The 22,680-nt window shown below is 41.7% G+C and overlaps 1 protein-coding gene across 4 annotated transcripts in view; it reads right to left on the bottom strand.

The window, feature by feature from the left end:
- Positions 1-22,680, bottom strand: part of LOC119490270 (neuron navigator 1-like) — a 125,101-nt gene that overhangs the window by 54,521 nt on the left and 47,900 nt on the right. For all 4 annotated transcript variants that reach the window (XM_037773548.1, XM_037773551.1, XM_037773549.1 and 1 more), the window contains 2 exons: positions 9,814-9,916; positions 6,416-6,742 (listed from right to left, as the gene is read on the bottom strand). In XM_037773548.1, coding sequence (XP_037629476.1) covers positions 6,416-6,742; positions 9,814-9,916 — 430 coding nt within the window. The remainder of the gene's footprint in view (positions 1-6,415; positions 6,743-9,813; positions 9,917-22,680) is intronic.

Raw genomic sequence — 22,680 nt, 5'->3', positions numbered from 1 at the left:
CCTCGTTCTGTTTCAGTTCCCTGTACGGTTCTGGATTGACACCAAAGAGCAACCAGCTCACTTCTGCTTCTCTAGAAAGTGGACACCACTAAAACCAAAAAACACTTAAAGCGGCAGACTCTGGAAAAGCTTAGGGGCGCTTGGTAAGTGTGTGTGTGTGTGTGTGTTTGTCCTGCTCCAAACAAATGTTTTCATAATTCAAACGTTTAGTGCAGTCAACCAGCTTGTCTCGCAGCGTAACCATGGAGACGTGCGCGTTTACTAATGGGAGGTCGCTGAGGATGGGAGGTCTTCCAACAAGAGACAAAAGCGTCTGCGCCCAGCAGGGCAGAAAACAAGCCGCACGCTCATCCAATCGTCTGCACGTGTGTGTGTGCATGTTGAGCCCATTATCACCACTCCAACGACAACAATGGCAATCAATACCGACTATCAAGCCCAGATGAGGCTCAGACCTATGTAGACTTTATACTTATACACATATAGATCCATCATTCTGAGCACAATATCTTTGGCCACGAGTATTTCAAGACGCTCCCAATTTACTCCCCCATGCGCTTTCACACACTCGACAGTGCTACAAAGAATAATAAGTGTTGATCTCAAGAGAAATAAACTAATGACAAAGCATAGTGTTGTGCTTTGTGGTGTTAGCTTTTCTCTAGACAGTGGACTGCTCACTTGTCTCTATTATGAAAATGGGACTATATTGTTTGTGCCAATCACAGGCTGTGATACAGATGAAGTGATACAATTGCAATTCCTCCTGTTTATTAATAGAGGTTACAATGACAGTGTGAATAAACCATTATATCCGTGAAACAAACAAGAAAGCATTTGGATTTGACAAGATAGGTAATGGAACTAAAGTGCTTTGAAGAGGAATATATTTTCTTATGCTCTGTTAGAGGATCGTTTGTGTCAGCACTCTGCTGAAATGTACGTGAGAAAACTTCTCAACAGGATGTTGGCTGGACAATTCAGTAGGGCTGCGTATTGGCAAGAATCGGACGCCCTGCTTCTGACGTCTGGAGCAAGGCGATAAATTGCGATTTTTTTAAATCTAATTCTAGGAAAACTGTCATAACATAAAGAACACACCAGATTACACCATTTTACAAGGGCAAAAATAACACTTTTGGACTGCATGTTTTGCAGAAAACTGCATGTGAGTAGCATAAAGTAGGCATGTCTGTAAAGGGGAGACTCGTGGGTACCCATAGAACCCATTTTCATTCACATATCTTGAGGTCAAAGGTCAAGGGACCCCTTTGAAAATGGCCATGCAAGTTTTTCCACGCCAAAATTTAGCCTAACTTTGGAGCATTAATTAGCCTCCTTTGCGACAAGCTAGTATGACATGGTTGGTACCAATGGATTCCTTTCGTTTTCTAGTTTCATATGATGTCAGTACATTCACTATAGTAGCTAAAACTGAGCCAACTGCAACCTCTGAAGGCCAGAATAGTTAGATTTTTAAGAGGTTAAATAAAAATGGATAGTATTTCGGAGAATCGCTACGGTATCATAAAACATAATATTGCGATTCCCATATGTATTGATATTTTCTTACACCCCTATAAATTAACTTCCTTATCTACATGCACATGCAACACAAGACGTATACGTGCTTCTCTGCAGAATTCCAGCTTTACATATCTAGTGCATGAAGCAACATTATCACCCCACTGGAGTCCTATATGTCCGGCCTAGTATGTCTGTTTGCTTTCCACCACTAACTGCTGTCAGCTAACAGCCTGTTGTTTGGTGCTGGGCAGGTAGCATTATCAGAGTTTGTTTGCTGGAAACGGCGGCCTGCTGCTGCAGGAATCAGGGTTGATGAGAGAGGCAAGACTGAACTGCATTATGGGCCATAAATAGTGCAGTTCTGTCTCACCATAATTGCTGGTTTATTACTGCAAGGAACCTCTTTGACATTAAACAGTACCATCAATTAATGCATAATATATATATAAAAAAAGCTGATTAATGCAGGTTCAAGTCCAGTTTCCAAATCCACAACCTTCACTGCACCTCATTACTGTTTACACGCTCAGGGGAATGACCTCCAAATCGTCCCCCTTTCCCGCTGTTTCCCGGTGAGAATGACGAGTGTGTGAGTGTGGGGGGATACTGGGAGGGGACTGGCTCCAGATGTAAGCGGTATTCGTCAGACAAGAAGAGACCCGAGCTAGAAAAGCACAGGAAACGGATAACTGACTTAAAGGGGTCCTGACTCAGTGTGTGTGAGTGTGTGTGTGTGTGTGTGTGAGGGTAAAGGATCTGTGTGTCAGGTCACGGTACAGTTACCGTAAACGCACTTTTGTATAGGAATGTGAGTCATGCCTATACAGTAGAACTCAGGTGAGTCACAGTGAGACAAACGATGAGTCAAATCCTACTCACCCATATATGTTTATGGTCAAACTCTAATATTTTATAATACAGTTTCCTCACGATTTAACAGAACAAAGAGATGAGCACTACACAACCCAAACAAAGAACATGTGTGAGTTTGTGATGTATAATTTATGTGGGGAAATCCTATGTATTATATATGGTGGGATGAGATATGGTAATGTAGTGTGACCTCTGTATGACAGGGGAAGTGCCTCTATGTATAATGGATGAGTATGTGTAATAAATTATGAGGGTAATCCAGCATGGGGCTACTTCAAGTTGGCTGGGTGGAGAGCAGACAGGAGGGAGGGAACAGCAGCTCAAGCCTGCCCTCTAGTGGTAAAGACATATTAGTCTGAAGCCACAGCTTCACCAGACTACAGACTCCACATGACCATATAAATGATTCAATGAATGCCTGCATGAAATGTTAATTAAGAGACTAATCGATCAACAGAAAATTATTTTTTTATAATAGATAATAGTTTGACATGTATCACACTGAAATGCCAAACGTTCCCTGATTGTGAAATGTGAGTATTTGCTGCTTTTCTCTGATTTCTATAATTGTTAATTGAATATCTCTGGGTGTTGGATACAACCAAGCCCCCAGGATGAGTGACGGGCGTTGAAGCAAACTTTCGTAGTGGCCAAACGGTGGAATTACAACGTCTGTGTCCGTCACGTGATTCCATTGGGCCCAAAAATACTTTTTCCCATAGACTTACATCGGGAAAGAGATGTCTTTAACTCTGCAGATATTTTTTTTTTGGTCAACTTCCCAGTACGAACACTTGTATAGCCGTCATTTAAATCATTGGGTCCTAAAAGTTATAAAATGCACTAATAGCTGAATCCAGAGTTATTTCCCTTCCTCCGTTCATGTGAATGAGAGCCAGACCGCGGTTGGAGCGAGAGCTGGGAGGTGGAGTTAAAGGAAACGCTACCATTTTGGCTTCATGCGCCACTGAGTAACTCTCATAGGAATGAACAGGAGCCCGCCTCCAACGCCTTATCCAGTTGTCTTTATGCATCCAGGGATACAACGAACAACTTGAAGATGTCACTTTGGGCACTGGGAATTTGTGAGGGGCATATTTCACTATTTTTGGACGTTTTATAGAACAACCATTTAGTTTTATTGGATAAATATTCATAAACAGATTAGTCGATGATTAAAATAATGGTTAGTTGCAGCCATCAAATAAACACCGCTCTGACACAATCAAGTCAAGGATTTGTTGAAAGGGTGTTGTTTTTGATTGTATTAGATTGTACAGATTACTCCACCACTTCAGGGGGAACAAAGGCCACTTCAAAAATAAGTAGAAAATAGGAATACAAGGTGTTTTTTTGCTTGTAATAAATACAAATCTGCCAATAAAACAGGTGAAAATTTGCTTGGTAAGATTTGTTGAAATAAGATGTAATTTTTAGGCCTTTCAAGATAAAAACAGATCTTTAAGTTAGCTGAGAACACTAGTATTAAGTGTAGTGTGCTCAAAAGCAGTATTTGTTCACTTAAGATACTCAAGATGCATAGTCTAAAAACAAGTCCCTACATCTCACTGAAATGTTGTTTGTTAGGTGATTGTGTCTTATATTAAGTGATATTTTAACTAGTAATTATACAATATACTTGGTAAGATAGTCACCTAGTACATCTTTTAAGATTAAATAGACATTGTGATACTTTGATAGCTTAACTAATTCAGTCACATCAAATTGTGACTGAATTAGTTAAGATATCTTAAGCAGAAAGACAAAAAAGTGCTGCTGCATTTTCTATTTGTTCTTTGTCTTTCTGCAAGCTCATGTTGTTTATCTGTCTGTTTATCACCACTCTTTCTCAATCTTTTTCCTTTGGCCCACCAACAAATGTTGCCTCTTGTTTTGCCTCCTCACACAAAGCACAATATAAACCTGTATGACCACTAATTGGAGGCCGTGACCAGATACACAATAATGCCACAGAGACCTGAACTGTGTTGCAATTGATTTCCTGGTGACTGGGGGTGCATTTTTGTGGTTACCATGGAGATGTCAAGCTGTGGCCAGCAGAGGAATTTTTTTTTAGTTTGGTTGGACGAGCTCTAGCGTTACACACACACACACACACACACACACACACACACTGCCAGAATCATAGTTTACAATGAGATAATGTGTTTTTCCTCGCTGTACTTAGAGTTGGTCAGTGAAACATGATGCTGCGTGTGTTGAAATTGTTGTGTTATACCTCCTCATGCAAGTTCTCCAAAACTAACCAAGGAAGTCCAGGGAACACAAGTTAGGTCATTCTTCAATAAACCCTCTAAACTTAATTGATGTGAAACTTAATTCATTAATGTAATTCTTCTTGATTGGTTGTCAAGTCACAAGGTAGTGTGTTGTCTTACTGAGAAAGACTGACGGAGACTCAGGGAGCTTCATAACATTTTGAACACTAACAGCAGCTACCAGCATCCTTTCTCCAGTCTTACTCCCAACTCGTCAAGTACCGCCGATTGGGCAGCACCACTCGGCATCGGAAACAGACACACGGAGTCACACTTTAGTGACAGTTTGTGACGAACCGGGCTTTCAACTAACACCAATGTAAACCCACCCGTTGTGTTATTCGCCGGTCGGAGCAAGTGACATAGTATTAATAGCGTGAGAGTTGTTAAGGGTTGGAGGGAGTAGTGGTGGATGGGTCAAACAAACACAAGACTTTCAACCAGGAGACCACTATTTGTGTCTCGTGTGACACTAAAAGTAACGTATTTTGTCACATACGTTGGTAGTCATGTGACTCGTTGGTATCATCAGTCCCGTGAGTCACATGAGTCGCTAGTCACGTGAGTCGTTAGTCACGTAAGTTGAGTCAGCGAAGTTAACGTCCACCACGACCGTTTCCTAACCCTAACTAAGTGCTTGTGTTGCCTAAACCTAACTTCCTGTGAAAACGGAAGTTTATTTTGAAAGGACACTATGCACGTAACGCCCCCGGTCCGTCCAAAAGCAACGCAAGAGGGGTATTCCGTGCGTCGGTATCCGATGCCGAGAGTCACTGATCAAGTGAGGGAGAATGTGTTGGTCCCTCAGATTCAGTTGTCAAAGCAAATTAAGGTTTACAAAGGAACAATACACAATTAGACCACCCAGACAGACACCCAAACACATTCACATTAACGTGATTTGGGGTATTTAACTCTAGTCCATTTTTATAGCAGATAACAAATGACGGTTAAAGACCATTTTCCTTTTGCCAGCAGTACTGTGTGAACTGAACAGACGGATGTGTATGTGTGATGCCAGACACAACACCTCAGAAGATGTTACAGATGTAGGAGAGAGTGACGTTTCAAAGACATACACCACCTGGGTAACAACCGCTAAACAACACAGCAAAACACGCCGATGAACATTTCTGAAACAAATCTTTTGATCCAAGGAGTTCATGGCTAGTTTAAGACCAAACTCATTCTGTCCCTGACAGCTCTCTGAATGATTTGGCTCGGCAGAAAGAGTTACCCGTTTTTCCAAAAGACATCTGCATTCTAGCTCTGCCAGGGGGGCTCTGGTGAGCCAACGCTGTGAGGGGTCCTCCACATGCAAGCCTGCTGGCAAAGCCGTCGGGCTCGCAGCTGAATTTGACAGGATGATCTCTGCAAGGGGGCTCCATGATTGTGACATCATTCCCGGACTCTGCCAGAGGGTTGCTTTCTGACTACGGCAGAGCCAGCTGCACCAGGGGGGCTACAGCTGCCAGTGTCGAGGCAGACACTATGAAGGGGGGCTTGTGATGCATTACAGAGCGGCTGATCAAGGCTTTGTTGTGCTGGTAAACCACTGACTACAGGCCTGACGGCAGCTGTGGGGCTGTTACAGTTGACAGGTGGCAGGATTCACCTCACAAGCAATGATAAGATCATTAATGAGACACAAGTGTCCTGGTTTCCTGCAGCGTCATGAGCTCATTTAATATGTTGTAAAAACACATCATTTTCAAATTAAAAAGAACATCACTTACCCATTCCCCAGATCATCAATATCATCATCATCTTCATCATCCTCGTTTGAGCTCTTCCTGCCGAGGTCGCTGTTGCTGAGGTAATCTCCCTTCAGAAGGGACGGGTCCGAGGCGTCCAGCGCTTCGATGAGTTGGATACGAGCGTTGTGGCTGATCCGGAGTGGGACGTCTAAATGGGTGTTACCGGTGGACGGAGCTTCGCCGGCCTGCAGACGGGGGCTCGCTTGACCCTGACGCCACGACAACGGTGAGGAGCGATTTGATAGACTGGAAATTGAGAACGCAGCAGCTTCATCGCTGTCGTAGCACATGGTCCCGTCCACGCAGCTATGGCATGAAAAAGAGGATATGTTTCAGGGTTTCTTAATAAATATTCACAGCAACGTGCTCCCCTAAAGGGTTGAAAAGGTCGAGCACAGTTTTAACAAACAGGAAGTGAAGTGTCTATCTTCCATTTCCTCTTTTCTGCTTCCTCTTTTCTGCTTCCAATCATCTTTCCTCCTGTCCCCACCCTGTGTCCTCTTCTCTCAGAGGGACCTCAGTGTATAAGGCCATTTGGGATCAGTTGGTTTACAGGTGTCTTTGTAGGTGCAACTGATTAGACTGTCATCAGGCCATTAAATAGGCATTACTGATGGTTATAAGCACCACAAATGTGGGTCAGTAGGGCCCTACTACACCCAATATTTGGTATTATCATCTATTCACATGGTAGATCACCGAAAGAAGGTATAAAAGAAGACGACAGCGACCTCTAGCCGCTGTAGTCATTATGACAGGAGCAGAAGACAGGAGGCGATGGGTGGAACAGTAAACACAGTACTTTCACCCAAGAGACTAGAGTTCGCATCCTGTGTGAAACCAACGCGTAGTTGTCTTTGTGTTCACAAGCATTAACCAGGACCTATAATGCTTTTGTGCTATTTCCCTTTCTTTTTGTGTGTTATATATTTTTTTCGTGCATGTAAAAGGTCTGCAAAGTTACAAAGCTCAAAGTCCAGGCCAAAGGGAGTTACTCTCCCCAACAGAAACACCAGAACTGCCTGAAACACCTTGCTTGAAGTCCTGCCTTTTCTTCCGTAACGTGGTGATGTCATCAAGTAACACATTTGCATAACAGCTAGTTTGGCACGCCCTCAAACAAAGCTAGTTAGAGCGGAGCTGGAACGGAGTCCAAAGAGTTTGGTTGGGTTGACCAATCACAACAGTGACGGGCCAGCTGGCCAATCAGAGCAGACTGGGCTAAAGCACGTAAACATGTTCTAGTAGAAACCTAAAACTAAGTTATTTTAAGCCAAAACACAATATTTTTCCCTAACATAACTGAGTGGTTTTGTTGCCTAAACCGAAAGAAGCCGTTTTGTTTGTGTTAAAAACACAACGCTTCATTCAGTTTTACAACGTATTAGAATGTGTTGCTCTTAAGTTTCACTTTTACAACGTAGTAGGCCCCTAATGACCCACATCTATGGTGCTTATAGCGAGCGACAACGCCTATTTAATGGCCTGATAACAGTCGAATCGGGTGCACCATGTATGCCTGTGTATATTTGTACACACATACTGTAAGTAATGTGTGTTTTCATGTTATTTTCCTATCAGCAAACATATGTTCCTCTGTGCCCTGCATAACACTGTCCTCTTATGCCGGCACACATTCATGTGAGTCTAAAAATACCAGCATCACTAACATCACATGCATTCCCTGCACTAAAGCAGCACAGCACATCACTGCTTAGTGCACAGGATGAGAATGAGGAGCATTAGCATATTAAAAGTTACTGACTATCAAACTGTGTGACAGCACGTGCATTTGCCTGCTATATTCAAATGAATCCTGTCTGCAGGATACAGAATCATCTCCACAAAAACCATCAATGGAGACATTTTCAAATGAAATGCTTAAACACTAACATAAAACAGGTCGGAAAGACGTGGAGAGCGGATGAGAGAGAGAGGATGCTACCCGTCTTGTTAGAATGGATTCTCAGAGGCTTTCTGCTTGTTATGCATACTGTACAGTGTATATCAGGGAAAGTATGTGTAGACAAAACAATTCGCTTGCTAAGCAATCCATTTGTTTAATTCATGCAAATCTCGCACTCTAAACACTCGTTTTTCACAGGAAATATGACTTCTTGTTTGCGCAGGAAGCTTCCGCCGACAGGCTGTAGGCCTCAAAGCGGAATATGTCTTCTGGGATAGCGGGGAGTGATTCAAGGTTATTACAGTACGATAAAAGTATGAATGGCAAAAGGAAATGTATTCCAGCAGGGAACCATCTGCTGAGTTGCTCTTCATGTAGGGAGCTCCCACCGAGGGACAGAGAGAGGATGCATGGCGGGAGACGCGCGGACAGGCAGACTCAGGGGGAAGCTCTCAAGGACGAAAGCTGAAGACGCGCTGAATGCAATCAGAATCCGTCAATGAAAGACAGGAAGCATAGGGAGAGAGGACACGCGAACGCTCACATACACTTAATCACAGCATTATTGCACGTCTTGTTGTGTGTCTGAATGCGAGTCGTGAGTGCGCATTGGCAGGGTCGGCTTTGAAGTCAGCTTTGAGCTAATCCTGCTTCAGTTCCGTATTAACCAACGCAGAGGGAGAGCAGAGCAGGCGGAAAATGACAGACTAATGGCTACTGGTCTATCAGGAATACTGATATTGATCTGAGAGCCCGCAGGCAGTTAACCACCACACCCCAACACACTGTTAGCAATGTCAATAAGAATCTGCCCATCTCAACTGCTGCTCTCTTTCACGTTGTTTGCTTTGTGTGTCTTTTCTTTTTGTTTCTATCATATGCAAGCAGTCCTGTTTCTGTATGTGAGTGTGTCAACGTATCCTCATACAACGGTTCTTATGATATCTTACGAAACGTTATTCCTAATTTTTTGTGTGTTTTCCTACAAATGTCCAGCAACACCTAAATACACGTGTCAATTTACGCTCCGGTCTTTTCAAAATAAACTTCGGTCTTCACGGGAAACAACTTGGTTAGGTTTAGGCAACAAAACTATTTAGTTAGCTTTAAGAAAAGATTGTGGTTTCGGTTAAACTAACTCCAGAAGTGGCGTAACGTAAGTACGGAAGTTACGAGAAAAATAAATCAACGTTGACTTCTAGTTTCACACGGGACCGGAACATCGGTCTCCTGGACGAAAATCCGGTGTTTTTAGACCCATCCGTCAACCCCGACCTCCTCCTTCCCTTTGTCACTCTTTATACTTCCTGGTTCACAATTATGTGGATTACATATGAATTGATTTTGTGTTATATATATATGAATTATAGTGCATTACTTTTCGTAGGTATAGGTACTAATGGTGTATGTGAACAGCCTGGTGTGCATGTGTGTGTGTGTGTGTGTGTGTGTGTGTGTGTGTGTGGCTGACCTGTGGCTGAGCTGCACGCCTCTCAGGCTGGTCATGGTTTCCTCCAGGTTCTGTCGAAGGTCCAGAACATTTTGCACGGTCCTCTTCCTTTGGGACTCCGGGTCTGCAGGGGTGCATTCACACATGCAGGCACACAAACACACACACAGAAGGATATTTTTAGACATGAAATGCCATGCTACATCATCAGTGGAAGACGCAAACACTGCCAACCTGTTCAAACATTTACAAATATATATATACATACAAATGCCAATGGAGTTAATAATAATAATAATAAATACACTATGAAATATTACCAAACATGAGTTGATAAATGATGATCATGGATGCTCAAAACTAACCATGTAGACTGATAATCATAACAGTGCAGTCCCCACATCCAGTGATCAAAATCTACACCTAATCATCTAAACAAAGCCTGAAACTAGGGCTGTCAATCTATTAAAATATTTAATAGCGATTAATCACATAATTGTCCATAGTTAATCGTGATTAATCACCAATTAATTGCATCTTTTATCTTTTCAAAATGTACCTTAAAGGGAAATTTGTCAAGTATTTGATGCTCTCATCAACATGGGAGGGGACAAATATGCTTGCTTTATGCAAATATATGTATATATTTGTTATCGGAAATCAATTAACAACACAAAACAATGACTAATATTGTCCAGAAACCCTCACAGGTACTGCATTTAGCATAAAAAATATGCTCAAATCATAACATGGCAAACTGCAGCCCAACAGGCAACAACAGCTGTCAGTGTGTCAGTGTGCTGACTTGACTATGACTTGCCCCAAACGTGATTATCATAAAGTGGGCATGTCTGTAAAGGGGAGACTCGTGGGTACCCTTAGAACCCATTTTCATTCAAATATCTAGAGGTCAGAGGTCAAGGGACCCCAGTTTTCCCTCGCCAGAATTTAGCGTAACTTTGCAGCGTTATTTAACCTCCCTCGCGACATGCTAGTTTGACATGGTTGGTACCAATGGTTTATAGTTTCATACGTTTCCAGTATCTTTACTCTAGCTTTAAAACTGAGCCCGCTACAACCTCAGAAAGATCAATTGCATTAATGCGTTAAAGAAATTAGTGGCGTTAAAACAAATTTGCGTTAACGCGTTATCATCGCGTTAACTTTGACAGCCCTACTTGAAATATAAAACTACAACAGGGGAAAAATGATGAAACTAGAGAACCACACAAGGAAAAGACATGACAGAAGTAACAGTGGCAGCGCAGTTGTTTTTCCAGATGGCAGTAGAGCAAACTAAATTAAATATGATGGCAGGCTGACAGACAAAACAACAGAGACCTTTAAGAGCAGACAGGTCTCACACTCCGACAGTAGACAGCCAGTGCACACTCACAACACCTACCATCTGTCCTTCCCTCCTCTCTAACTAACCGCCCTCAGTCACAATGCCCCGGTGCCCGCTCATTGCTCTGTGCCCCTTTGCCCCCCGCTCCCAGAATAAACCAAAAGCCTTTCTCACTTAAACCCATCAGGGAATGCATTGGCATTTGCTTCCTAACACGCTGTAATCTGCTCGGATTGGGTTATAGATTCATGCTGTGCCATCCAGCCAGACTGCTGCATCATATGTGTGTGTGTGTGTGTGCGTGTACAGACAACTCCCCTGTGGTTTGGAAGATCGGATACAATATAAGAACTAAAGTGGTTGAACCACTTAGTGATACAGACACCCTGTATTCATGCTCAGGAAAGAAATCATGTTTCACTTTACGGTTTTCATATCAAAACATGTCAATCTGAGAGTTTTGATATGGGCTCCTGCTCCCACTTTTGTTGCTACTGTCATAATATTTTCATACACAGAAGAATCTAAACACACATAATCTATCACAGTAGACAGTAAACTAATCAGGACACCTAAGCTGCATCACACGACCTTGACCCTTGCTCTCCCCTCTTCTCTGTGTATTTACGTGTGATGGGGGGATGGTGATAAAAGAGTTATAGTGGTAAGTTATGGGACAGTCTGTCCACCCCTGAGGTTCAGTTCAATAGACAATTAGAACTGAGCAGCTGACTCCCAAATGAGCACAAGAGATTTGGTATAACGGAGGAGAGGGTAAAACAAAAATATAAAAATAAAGTGTATTTCTTTCAACCACGACTGTGTTACAACTAAGGTCGTCCTCGTCAAAGAAACACACTGCATCTCGTTCAGTTGTCATTGTCAGGTGTATATATATTGCTGATTTTCAGCAGGATTTCTACATTCAGAAAATTGCTTAAAAAATTACAAGACGGAACTTCTCACAAAAACTGGCAGTAAACAGGGTCTAGCTGTTGTGGTCCACCACTTTGGTCTAAACTGAAATGTCTCAACTACTACAACAACTACTGGATGGATTATCAAGGATCTTTGTACAGACATTCATGGTCCAATGAATCCCAATGACCTTGGTGATCCCATGCCATTTCCTCTAGCGCCACCAGCAGATTGACATTTTGGCTTTTACTGAAATATCTATTAAGGATATTATCATGAAATTTAAAAAGCAGACATCCATGGTGCCCAGAAGATGAATCCTACTGATTTTGGAGACCCGCTGACCTTACCTCTATTTCCTCTATTCCTCATGAGGTTCACATTTGTGGTTTTGAGTGAAATGTCTCAACATCGTTTGCATAGATTTCTGCATATCAAAATTGGTTCACACATCCATGTTCCCCACAGGATGAACTGTAAAAACTTAAGTGATCCCTTAATGTTTCCTCTAGCACCATCATCAAGATCAAAATTTCACTTTGTCCATTACTTTGGTTTATGACCAAATACCTGCAAAACTAAAGACATTCACATCAGCCTCAGATGTACATTGAGTTATGTGCTCATTAGCAAATTTAGTTTCTGTTGAACCTGATAACCTACCTGGGAAACATCAGTTTGCATCGTCACTGTAAGCGTGTTTGAGCATGCTGGCATTAGCATTTAGCTCAATGCCCTGCAGTGTCTAAATACAGACTATTTGTCCTGTTAAATATTCAAAATAAATTCCTCTTTTATATACTGAGCCCTCAGAACAACATATTGAAGACATCTACTAACACATATGACCCTCAAAAACACTCAACCCCCACTCCCTCCCACACACATCCCATTCACAACCACCCCTCCTATGAATCAGTCCAGCTGGCTAGTGAGGAGGTGAAGAGGAGGGGGGGAAAGACCTTTCTAATGAGAGAGGAGGGCAAATCATGAGCTGCCAGAGGTGTCAATCTCAGCAACAGCTGCAGACTAAACACTGTGCTCACATACACACATGCCACAGACCTGATTTATAAAGCTGGATGGATTTCTCCTAAAGGGAAATAGCCACATAGACAATTGATCAGGCATCCCTGGGGACAGGCAGCTCACTGGAGAGATGATGAAGTCATTGTGATGCAACCTTCTGTCACTCACACTCACATGCGCACACGTTCACACTCAAAATGCAAATGTTTCACAACAGAAAATATGTACAGAAATAGAGCTACTTTGCTCTGCTGGAGGTTCTCATATGAAAGGTAGTGAAGCACGGTATGGAAATCCAAGCTATAAAGAGCCACATTTCAGCTTTAAAATGTTAAATTGTTGTAATCTGTTCACACAAAGGTTTAGTGGGAACAAAGAACCTCTTAAACATGCAAACACGGACAAAGTCTGACACACACTCAGCCACACAGGCAGGCTTTAATTGGGCGATTTTAATTACCCCTTAACGTGAGCTTTGTTTAACAACGGCGTCAAATTGATTAGATACGGTCTGCGTGATTGCGCATGTGCCTGTGTGTAGATGCGTGTGTCTGTAATAGACTTCCTGTCCCGCCTCTGCCCTGGCCCTGGTGGTCCCAGCTGGCATGGGGAGGGGGGTGTGGTGGTGGCGATGGGGATGGGGGAATTAGGGATGCAAATATCCCTGTCAGCCCTGGCGGCTCCGCGGGGGTGCAGATGAATTACACTGATCTGGTTTAAACTGAGTGTGTGTGAGTGTGTGTGTGTTTAGAAGATCCTGTGTGCATGTCCATATGTGTTGGGACGGGTGCCTCGTCTCCATACACTTGTGAACACACACTCCAGCTCTGAAGAGGCAGTGAAACTAGCGGAGGAGCCTTTCATAATGGCCCACTCAGACTCTTGAAATGAGAGTCAGCAAGTTAGAGTGAGAGTAAGTGTGTGCATGTACCGCACGTGCAGGACACAACCTCTGCATCCTAATGAGAGTCTGCTCTCAGGCGAAAACAAAGAGACTGCAGAAAGACTTCAAAGAAGCAGAAGAAATAGAAAGTTAGAGGTGTAACGGATGAAAGAAAAAAGGGGCGTTTTATTTTGGCATATATTCTGCCGACATCGCAACAAGAGTACAGATGGCGAGACAACACAACTGTACAATGGCAATAAAGACGAGCCGTTTTCGCTCTTATTGTGTGTGTGAGGTCAGGTCACAAGCCCGTTAAACAGAATATGGCTGGCTTTTGAATTAACAGCAATGTTAAGGAGCTTGTTTCTAAGGCTACATCCACACTAATATGTTTTTGTTTTAACATGTATAACTTATGCCTCGCGTCCACACCACTCCGGCGTTTTCGAGCCCCTTAAAACGGAGACGTTAGAAAATGCTGCTGGGCCCGTTTTAGTTTTAGAACCTCGTGGTTGCATTTTAGTCTGGACGGACTGAAACGGAGACCTTTGAAAACGATGATACAGACACGTTCGCTTCTTGATTGGGTCTTGTCAGTCATGACCTGTCCTTTCCTGATTCATCACGCCCCATCAAGTTAACCTTTTCCTGAAGAAAACAAACAACAGCAGCCTCGTCCACCAGTGGTTAATTTCAACATGGATAACGAGTTACAAGCGTTGCTGACCTTGTTGTCTATACTAGCAGCTGTTGTGCAGTTAAATTCTGCATTTTATAATGCTACTACTGCCTACATGCGCAGGAAGCAAGCAAGCTATTATTTGAGTGCTTTACAGCAATTCCTGTGTCCAGCTCTGCTTCCTGTTTACACCGGTACGCGCAGGGCAGTGTATGTGAATGGTCAAGTGACATGCATTTTCAGGCGTGGTAGTATGGATGGAGATTCATTCTGATTCTGACTCATTCTGATTCATTCATTCTCGTCTGGACGGAGATTTTTTTCATTTTAAAACATCATTTTAGTGTCGATGTGGCATGAATCTTCAAGACAGCAAAGCCAAAGGCAAATGCAGGATGACAAATCTAGAAAATGCTTTTAAAATGACTCAGAATTGTCTCATGTGAATCTCATGAAAAGATAGCCAACAGTGCATTAGTCTGGCTCTCAATTCTTTCCCACTTCCCTCGCTCTGTCTGGCTCTCAGTGCCAAGCCTATTTGTTCCTAATGAAGATGTAAATCTTACAAAATGAATCACAAATATATTGTTTCTTCTATTTTTTTTTAAAAGGATAAGTAATTTTCAAAAATATCTGGGCAATGTAGTTTTAGAAAAAAAAAATACTCAAACAGGATTAAATGGGTTTGTTGTAGACTATATTCAGTGTGCTGTGCGAGTGAGTATTTTCAACAGAGGGACGATGTACTGTATGTAGGATTGACAAAAAAAATATCCTTCAGTGCCTGTGTTGATCCATAATAAAGGAGCACGTCAGCCAGTGACTCATCTATGTGTTTTTAATAGCCTTTGGACAACAATGGACATCTGCGGCACAGAGAAATAAGCTATATCAGGGATTGGCTATGCAGGCACTTTCAATGGGATTTGTTGACAATAAGAAAAATATTAGATATTGGAAGCAGTAGGTATGTGTCATGATGCGGATGCCTGATGATTACTTAGCTATAGCAGACAGAGTGAACGAAAAAATAAGACTGAAACTGCTGTCCACTTGGTTTCCTCTCTTGAGTCACTTGACTCTCCTCTCCATTAGAAAGAAAAAAAAACTCCCCAAAGACACACTAATGGCTCTGTCCTTTCAGGAGTACAGTAGTCTGCCACTATGTGTGTGTGTGTGTTTGTGTGAGAGGTGCATAGTTTTTGCAGAATATCTGTGAATATAGGTTTGAGTAATGGCTCCTGTTTCTATTCTTTCCTTCCTTCCCTCCGGAGTTCATTTGTTCCCCGTCCCGTCCACGTGCGTGCACATATGTTAGTGTCACCGTACCGCTCTTCGGGCTACAGCACCCTTATCGCATGATAGATGTGTGTGGTTGAGCACCGTTGCTACTGCATCATCAAAGGTCTGCACCACCAGCGATATGTGTTTAACATAGTCAAGTGTCTTTACGGCATTCCTGACAAGTGATGATGTACAAGAATCAGCCAAACAGGATGCTAGTAAAACCTTTGTGGGTTTTATTTGTTGTTTATGTTGTTACGTCATGCTCTTCTTGAGGATATTTCTTCACCGGCATGGTGGTAAAATATGGAAAGGTGAGACAAAACCCAGATATACGCCTGTCGTAATGGTTGTGTTCGAAATCATTCACTCATTCACCACTCCCTATACTCTCTATCCAGGGAGTTCTATGTAGAGGACTATACAGTGAGCTCATGGGCATAGTTAAAAAACACTTTCCGACACAACTCAGGTCATTTTTAATTACATCACTGCTGTCGCACAATTAAAACGTGCCACATCAGCGTCTGCATCCATAATAAATACCGACATGTCAATTTTCTATGTGATAAATACATCATATTATTAAGCTATGCTGTTGAGTTGTCTCTTAGCAAAATGCTCTGAGTGAATTTAAGTTCCCCCCGGTAAGCAGTGATGCTGTGTTCATGTACAGGGCTTTTAATGTGAAAGATAAGAATTAACGGCCGTTGTAAATGTGGGGGCAATGAGCGTATTTTCCCAAATTAACAAATACAAAGTACTTTGTGGCCGTTTGTGTTGTGATACGCTGCTCTACTCACATTAAATACATTAATTTCATGCCACAACTCATGGATTTGTCTCAATCGTGCTGCTCTCTTTCCTCACGTCTGTCTGCCTTTTTTTCCTCCAGCGCAATGCAGGATGGTATATAGTGCTCGGTTAGTGACCATCATTGTATACTACTTTTCACGATGCATTGCGGGATACTCTGAGTCCACTATTTAGGGTATAATAATTCTCACTATACATTCGGACACCACTACAAAATGGCAACATCACTATGTATGTATATTTTGTTTGACATGACCATTCAATATAATACTCCCTCTCTTCTCTCTCATTTTCACTCTTTTCCTCCACTCAGAGTAGCACCAAAGCCATCTGCTGACCTCAGACAGTTTGCAAAACAGGAAGCATTACAACATACAGCCATTCCTGCACATCTGGACGAGGCGGACAAACACACGCTAATGCGCCCAAATGTGCATCCACGCACTTGCACACACACACACAACTTTAGTTCATCCGCTTCGACCGGGACGTCGCAACAGGATATTAGACCCTTGAAGATCATGTCTGATATGTGGCATGAATGGTTAATAACGAGCGTATCGGAGCACAGTGCTGCATCTGTGTGCACTAAATTTGAACAGTTGTTGGCTCAATTGCGAAGAATGCTCACATGATTTGGTGTGAGAAAGGGGAGATATTGAGAGATAGTTTAGTGGTGGTTTGGGACAGCTGACCGTGTTGAAATCCATTTCAAATTGGAAACCCTTATGTAAGAGTAGAGGCAGAGAGGACGAGCAACACATTGACTGTCTTAGAAACACAGACATGTGGTCAGACTGATGAAAATATTACTAACAGATCCAGGATCATCTGTGCAGCAGTTAGTCCAGAGTTAAACCCTTTAAACTTCTCTCTCTTATCCTCTCAGCCCAGATTTCTACACCTCCAAAACCTGGCTCTGAACCATGACCCCAAACATACACACATAAACACACTTGCCATATCTCCTTAACCACAGCCCTATCTGCTTAGAAGTCAGAGCGCTATCCGCTTAGAGGAAGCTTTAAGTGACTTGAGAGAAGTTTACTTTCTAAGAAAAGAAGGTCGAGACCTCACCGAGGTAACACCAAAAGAACATGTCACCTCTCGCCCTGCTGATTAGGCTGCAAATCACAAAGACGAATGAGTGTGTGTGTGTGTGTTCCTCTGTGCCGAGCTGCAATGGAGAAGATTAAACGTGTGTGAGGTGCTTTGAGAGTAAAAAGATAAAGAGAGGCACAATCTAAAGCACACACATAAAACACGCATGGCATGCAGATGGGGCTGTCAAAAACGTATAACCTGGAGGAAAAAACGTGTGATGATGGATGTGTTGTTTGTGTGGCATCATGAAATGTTAAATATCTCGAGCTTTCAGCAACATCTCTTGTGCTTGCTTTACTAAAAATCTAAATACAAACTGACTTGCACACACACACATTCATGCGGGCACACAGCCACACACTTACACACATACTACATAAACCCAGCAACGAGCCAAGGCAGACCATAATGTGTGGCAATGTTTGGGTGTATTTTTGTTCAAGAGAGTTGTTTCCTGTGGAACTGTATTTTACGATGTGCTTAAAACCCAGCTGCAGCGCCGCTCTCACATGTCAGACAGACAGTCTGCTCTCTGTGTGCAGTGACTGCTCTGTTAACCCTCATCCCACCAACATATTTAACACACCAGGACTACCAACTGGGGTCACTGGAGACACAAGAATTAACTACTATAGGAAACAATCATCATAACAAAATGTTAACCTATTTCTTCTCTAAATGTATGAGTTATGTAAGTACTGTCATCTGAAGAAATGTTTTTTTTGGGAAAGTAACAATTAATTTGCATATTGTGTAAAATGAGAATAGACAGAGCACATGAGGAAACCTGTCTCTATGCTCGTCCAAGTCGGTCGGTTGCTCGTCCCGGTAATCGTCCCAGTCAGTCGCTATACTCGACCTAGTACTCGTCCCAGTTGGTCGCTATTCTCGACTCAGCCGATCGCTATACTCGACCCAGTTGGTTGCTCGCTCTATCCAGTAGGTCGCTTGCTCGATTTTAGGAAAGTTACAGTTAATTAGCATATTGTGTAATGTAGCGAAAATAGACAGAGCAGATGAGGAAATCTGCATCCGCTGCATCTCTGTCTGTCTCCTTCAAAATGACTGACAGAGTGCACTTTAAATTAAGGCACATGGCAAACTAGTTAGCTATCAATACTATTTCATCTATTCAAACTATTAATTAAATAATAATTAGGTGCTTTTGACTGGGGTCTCCTAGGACCCCAATACACTCTTCAAAAAGCACCAATTAAAACAGAAACAGAAAACAATGATATGAAGTCGGTAGGATGGCGGTTAATAAAGTGATGGTTGAGACGTTAGAACTGATGACAGCAAGTATGCAAGTAACTGCACTGAAACTTGACAAAATTATTTATTTTCTATGTTAATCGATTCGACTTTTTGGTCAATAAAATGTTATAAAATGGTGAAAGGTTTTAGGTTGTCTGACCAACAGTCCAAAACCCAAATATTTTCCGTTTACTATCACAACAGATTAAGGAAACCAGAAAATATACACATTTGAGAAACTGGAACCAGAGAAATTTGGCGTTCTCGATTAATAGGCTAATCTTTGCTGACATGACTACAATCTATGTATATCAAAGTATATGTAATCTTATATTGTGATATTTATGGTTATGTATCAAGATATTTGACATTTTCTGGAAACTGGAGAAGCTGTTTATAACATACAGTATATAAAATAACCTGTTATCTGGTAAATCAAATACCTGACATTTCAAGGTACTTCTCACATTGATAGATTGATCCTATAAATCCAATATTGTCATAAAGTAAAGGTGGTCTCATAAAACCAGAGATGTTGAAAGGATAACTGACTCGCATGTTAAGGCAAAATCTCCCCCCCAACTGTATGTTTGCATTTTGGCCTTTACATATATATTTTTTATTTTATCTTTATTTTTCCAGGATAGTCCCGTTGAGATTTAAAATCTCTTTTCCAAGGGGAATCCTGGCTGAGACAGCAGCATAAAAGTTTCACATATAAAAGCACAAATGACAGACTTTCACATAAAATGGTTGTTATGTGTACGCTACTGTGTTTGTCTACAAAACAGCTGCAGTTTTATTTCTTTTCAATCTACCATTCAATTTTGTTTTGTAGCCGCAGCATTGCAGCTGCATTGTGCAACACTCAGCTTCCAATTCAAGCCTGACAACTTCCATATGTAGTTTTTTAAGATCTGATAAGAGCGTTGAGCAAAATCAAAATAATTGGATTCTGACAAATAATAGAAGATAAATATACGGACAACCGCACAGTAAGGAAAAAATAGACTGCCTGGCAGCAACTGGCAAAAACTCAATCGGTTTGTTAACTTTCTTTGAGGAACTTTATTATTTTTGCTCCATCCATCTCAAAAAGGCAGCCGTTTTAAAAGTTAAACTTCCTCAAGTATACGTTTAAAATTAATACTGGATTAATACAGAATTCAATTTATTTAAAGTTAAACCATGATTTAATCAGGTTTAAAAAATAATCCTTGTTGGTGCAACCCAGCCTTATAATTGGAAGATAAAAATCTCAATACAAAGACATTAAACAGGTGATGGTCCCTGCCACTGACTTGTGATAAACCTATACTATTTGTCTATAGTTTAACGAATAGGATCAGAGGAGATGCTCCCAGGTAAGACTCGGTCAGACACACGTGTGTGTGTGTGCTAATAACACTGTTTCCTTACAGCAGCTACAACATGCAGATGGCTACATCAGCAACAAAGGGAACTTTTATCTGAGACCTTTCATAACAGGAAAACACAAATAGACCAGAAATAGATGAATACTGAAAAAGCATTCCTCATCACGAGGCGGCCTAAATAACTGTCCTTCTGTCTTCATCTCTCTCTCTTTCTCTCTCTCACACACACACACATAAAAGTATTAATCCTCATATCTATCTACATTTTGTTTTATGAGTAAACTGTTCATGATACACCAGGTTTCTGTTATTGCCTGGTAAGATTAGTTAACCACAAGTTAACCAAAGATTGAAACTAGGGCTGTAAAAGCGATAATAACACGTTAACACAAATTAGTTTTAACGCCACTTATTTCTATTCTATTAACGCAACTTGGTATTTTTAGGTTGCAGCGGGCTTAAAGCTAGAGTGAAGATACTGGCATCATATCAAACTACAAAACCTTTGGAATCCATTGTAATAAACCATTTCATACCACTTCGAAACTTATGCTAAACTTTGGCGAGGAAAAACTGGCATGGACATTTTCAAAGGGGTCCCTTGACCTCTGACCTCAAGATATGTAAATAAAAATGGGTTCTATGGGTTCCCACGGGTCTCCCCTTTACAGATATGCCCACGTTATGATAATCACATGCAGTTTTGGGCAACTCATGGTCAAGTCAGCGCACTGACACACTGACAGCTGTTGTTGCCTGTTGGGCTTGAGTTGCCATGTTATGATTTGAGCATATTTCTTTATGCTAAATGCAGTACCTGTGAGGGTTTCTGGACAATATTTGTCATTGTTTTGTGTTGTTAACTGATTTCCAATAATAAATATATATATATGTTTGCGTAAAGCAAGCATATTTGCCCATATTTGTTGATAAGAATATTAAATACTTGACAAATCTCCCTTTAAGGTACATTTTGAACAGATACAAAATTTGCAATTAATTGGCGATTAATCATGTTTAAATATTTGAATCGATTGACACCCTAAATGAAATGTTATATACAATATATAAATATATACAAAACACATATATTTTTTTTTCGCCGGGGAAAAATGTGAGTGGTCTGTATCATATCATCTCTTTATCCATCCTGTCTATTTCATCATGATATTAAAGCTAATCAATAGGACGGATGTTTTACCCGGTAGCAATTTAAGGATCATCTAGCAGTAACACTCATTGCAGGTAAGTTGAGTGCTCCATCAATAAGCACTTAAATCTTTCAAACATCAATACAAACATGAACGAATACACTCCTACCGCTGTCACACTGATGGATGAAAAAATAGTGTATTCAAAAATGATATAATCGTAGCAGTATGATAACTAGTTTTTTAGTGATAAGCAGCGTGTGTGTGTGTGTGTATGTATGTGTTTGTTGTGTAAGAGCTGATGAGACAAAAACACAGAGTGTACTAACATGATTTAGAAGGAGGATGTCAGGAAGCAGACAGCACTAATGCAATGGCTCCTGCATTAAGTCCTTAGAGACTGACCAAAACGCATTGTAAACAGACACAAGCACACAACAATGGAGGAAAAAAAAAAATGCCCAATCATACATGTGCAAAAACTCTTCCTGTCTATGAATACTCTCGGTGACAAAATCCCTGTCTCACTGAAAAGATTGTCCTTGTACCAGAAATATCCTCTCTGCTGTCTGACTGGTGACAGAACACTGCTACCCGTCAACTCGCATCAGAGTTGAACGAGAGGAAGAGGAAGAGAGGGGGGAGAGAGAATCGGAGGGATGCTTTATTCCTCGCTTTCCTTGGGCGTGTGCATTTATTCGGCTTGTCACCACCTCCTCGATCGGGAGGACGACTGCCCTGAATCCCTCAGTCAGCGAAGCCCGGGGTGGAACCAGCCGCTCTGGTCGCACCCGCATCACATTAGAGACTCAGCACTGCTATCACAATGGAGGGACTGAGTAAATAAGTATGAAAAATACCCTGTCACTGCCAAAAGGATGAAAACAGGGGGAGTATAGACAGGAGAGGATATCAGTGGCACACGCTGAATGTGTGTACGTGTGTGTACATTTAAAGCTGCAGCTGCTTTGTTGTTATTTCCTGCAGCGCTGTTAACTTCTCTTGAACAGGATTGTGTGTACGTCTTCTTTTTTAGGCTT

Source organism: Sebastes umbrosus, chromosome 6 (genome assembly GCF_015220745.1).
Source record: "Sebastes umbrosus isolate fSebUmb1 chromosome 6, fSebUmb1.pri, whole genome shotgun sequence".
Lineage (NCBI taxonomy): Eukaryota > Metazoa > Chordata > Actinopteri > Perciformes > Sebastidae > Sebastes > Sebastes umbrosus.
Note: the sequence above shows the minus strand (reverse complement) of the source record. Positions and strands in the feature narration are given on the sequence as shown.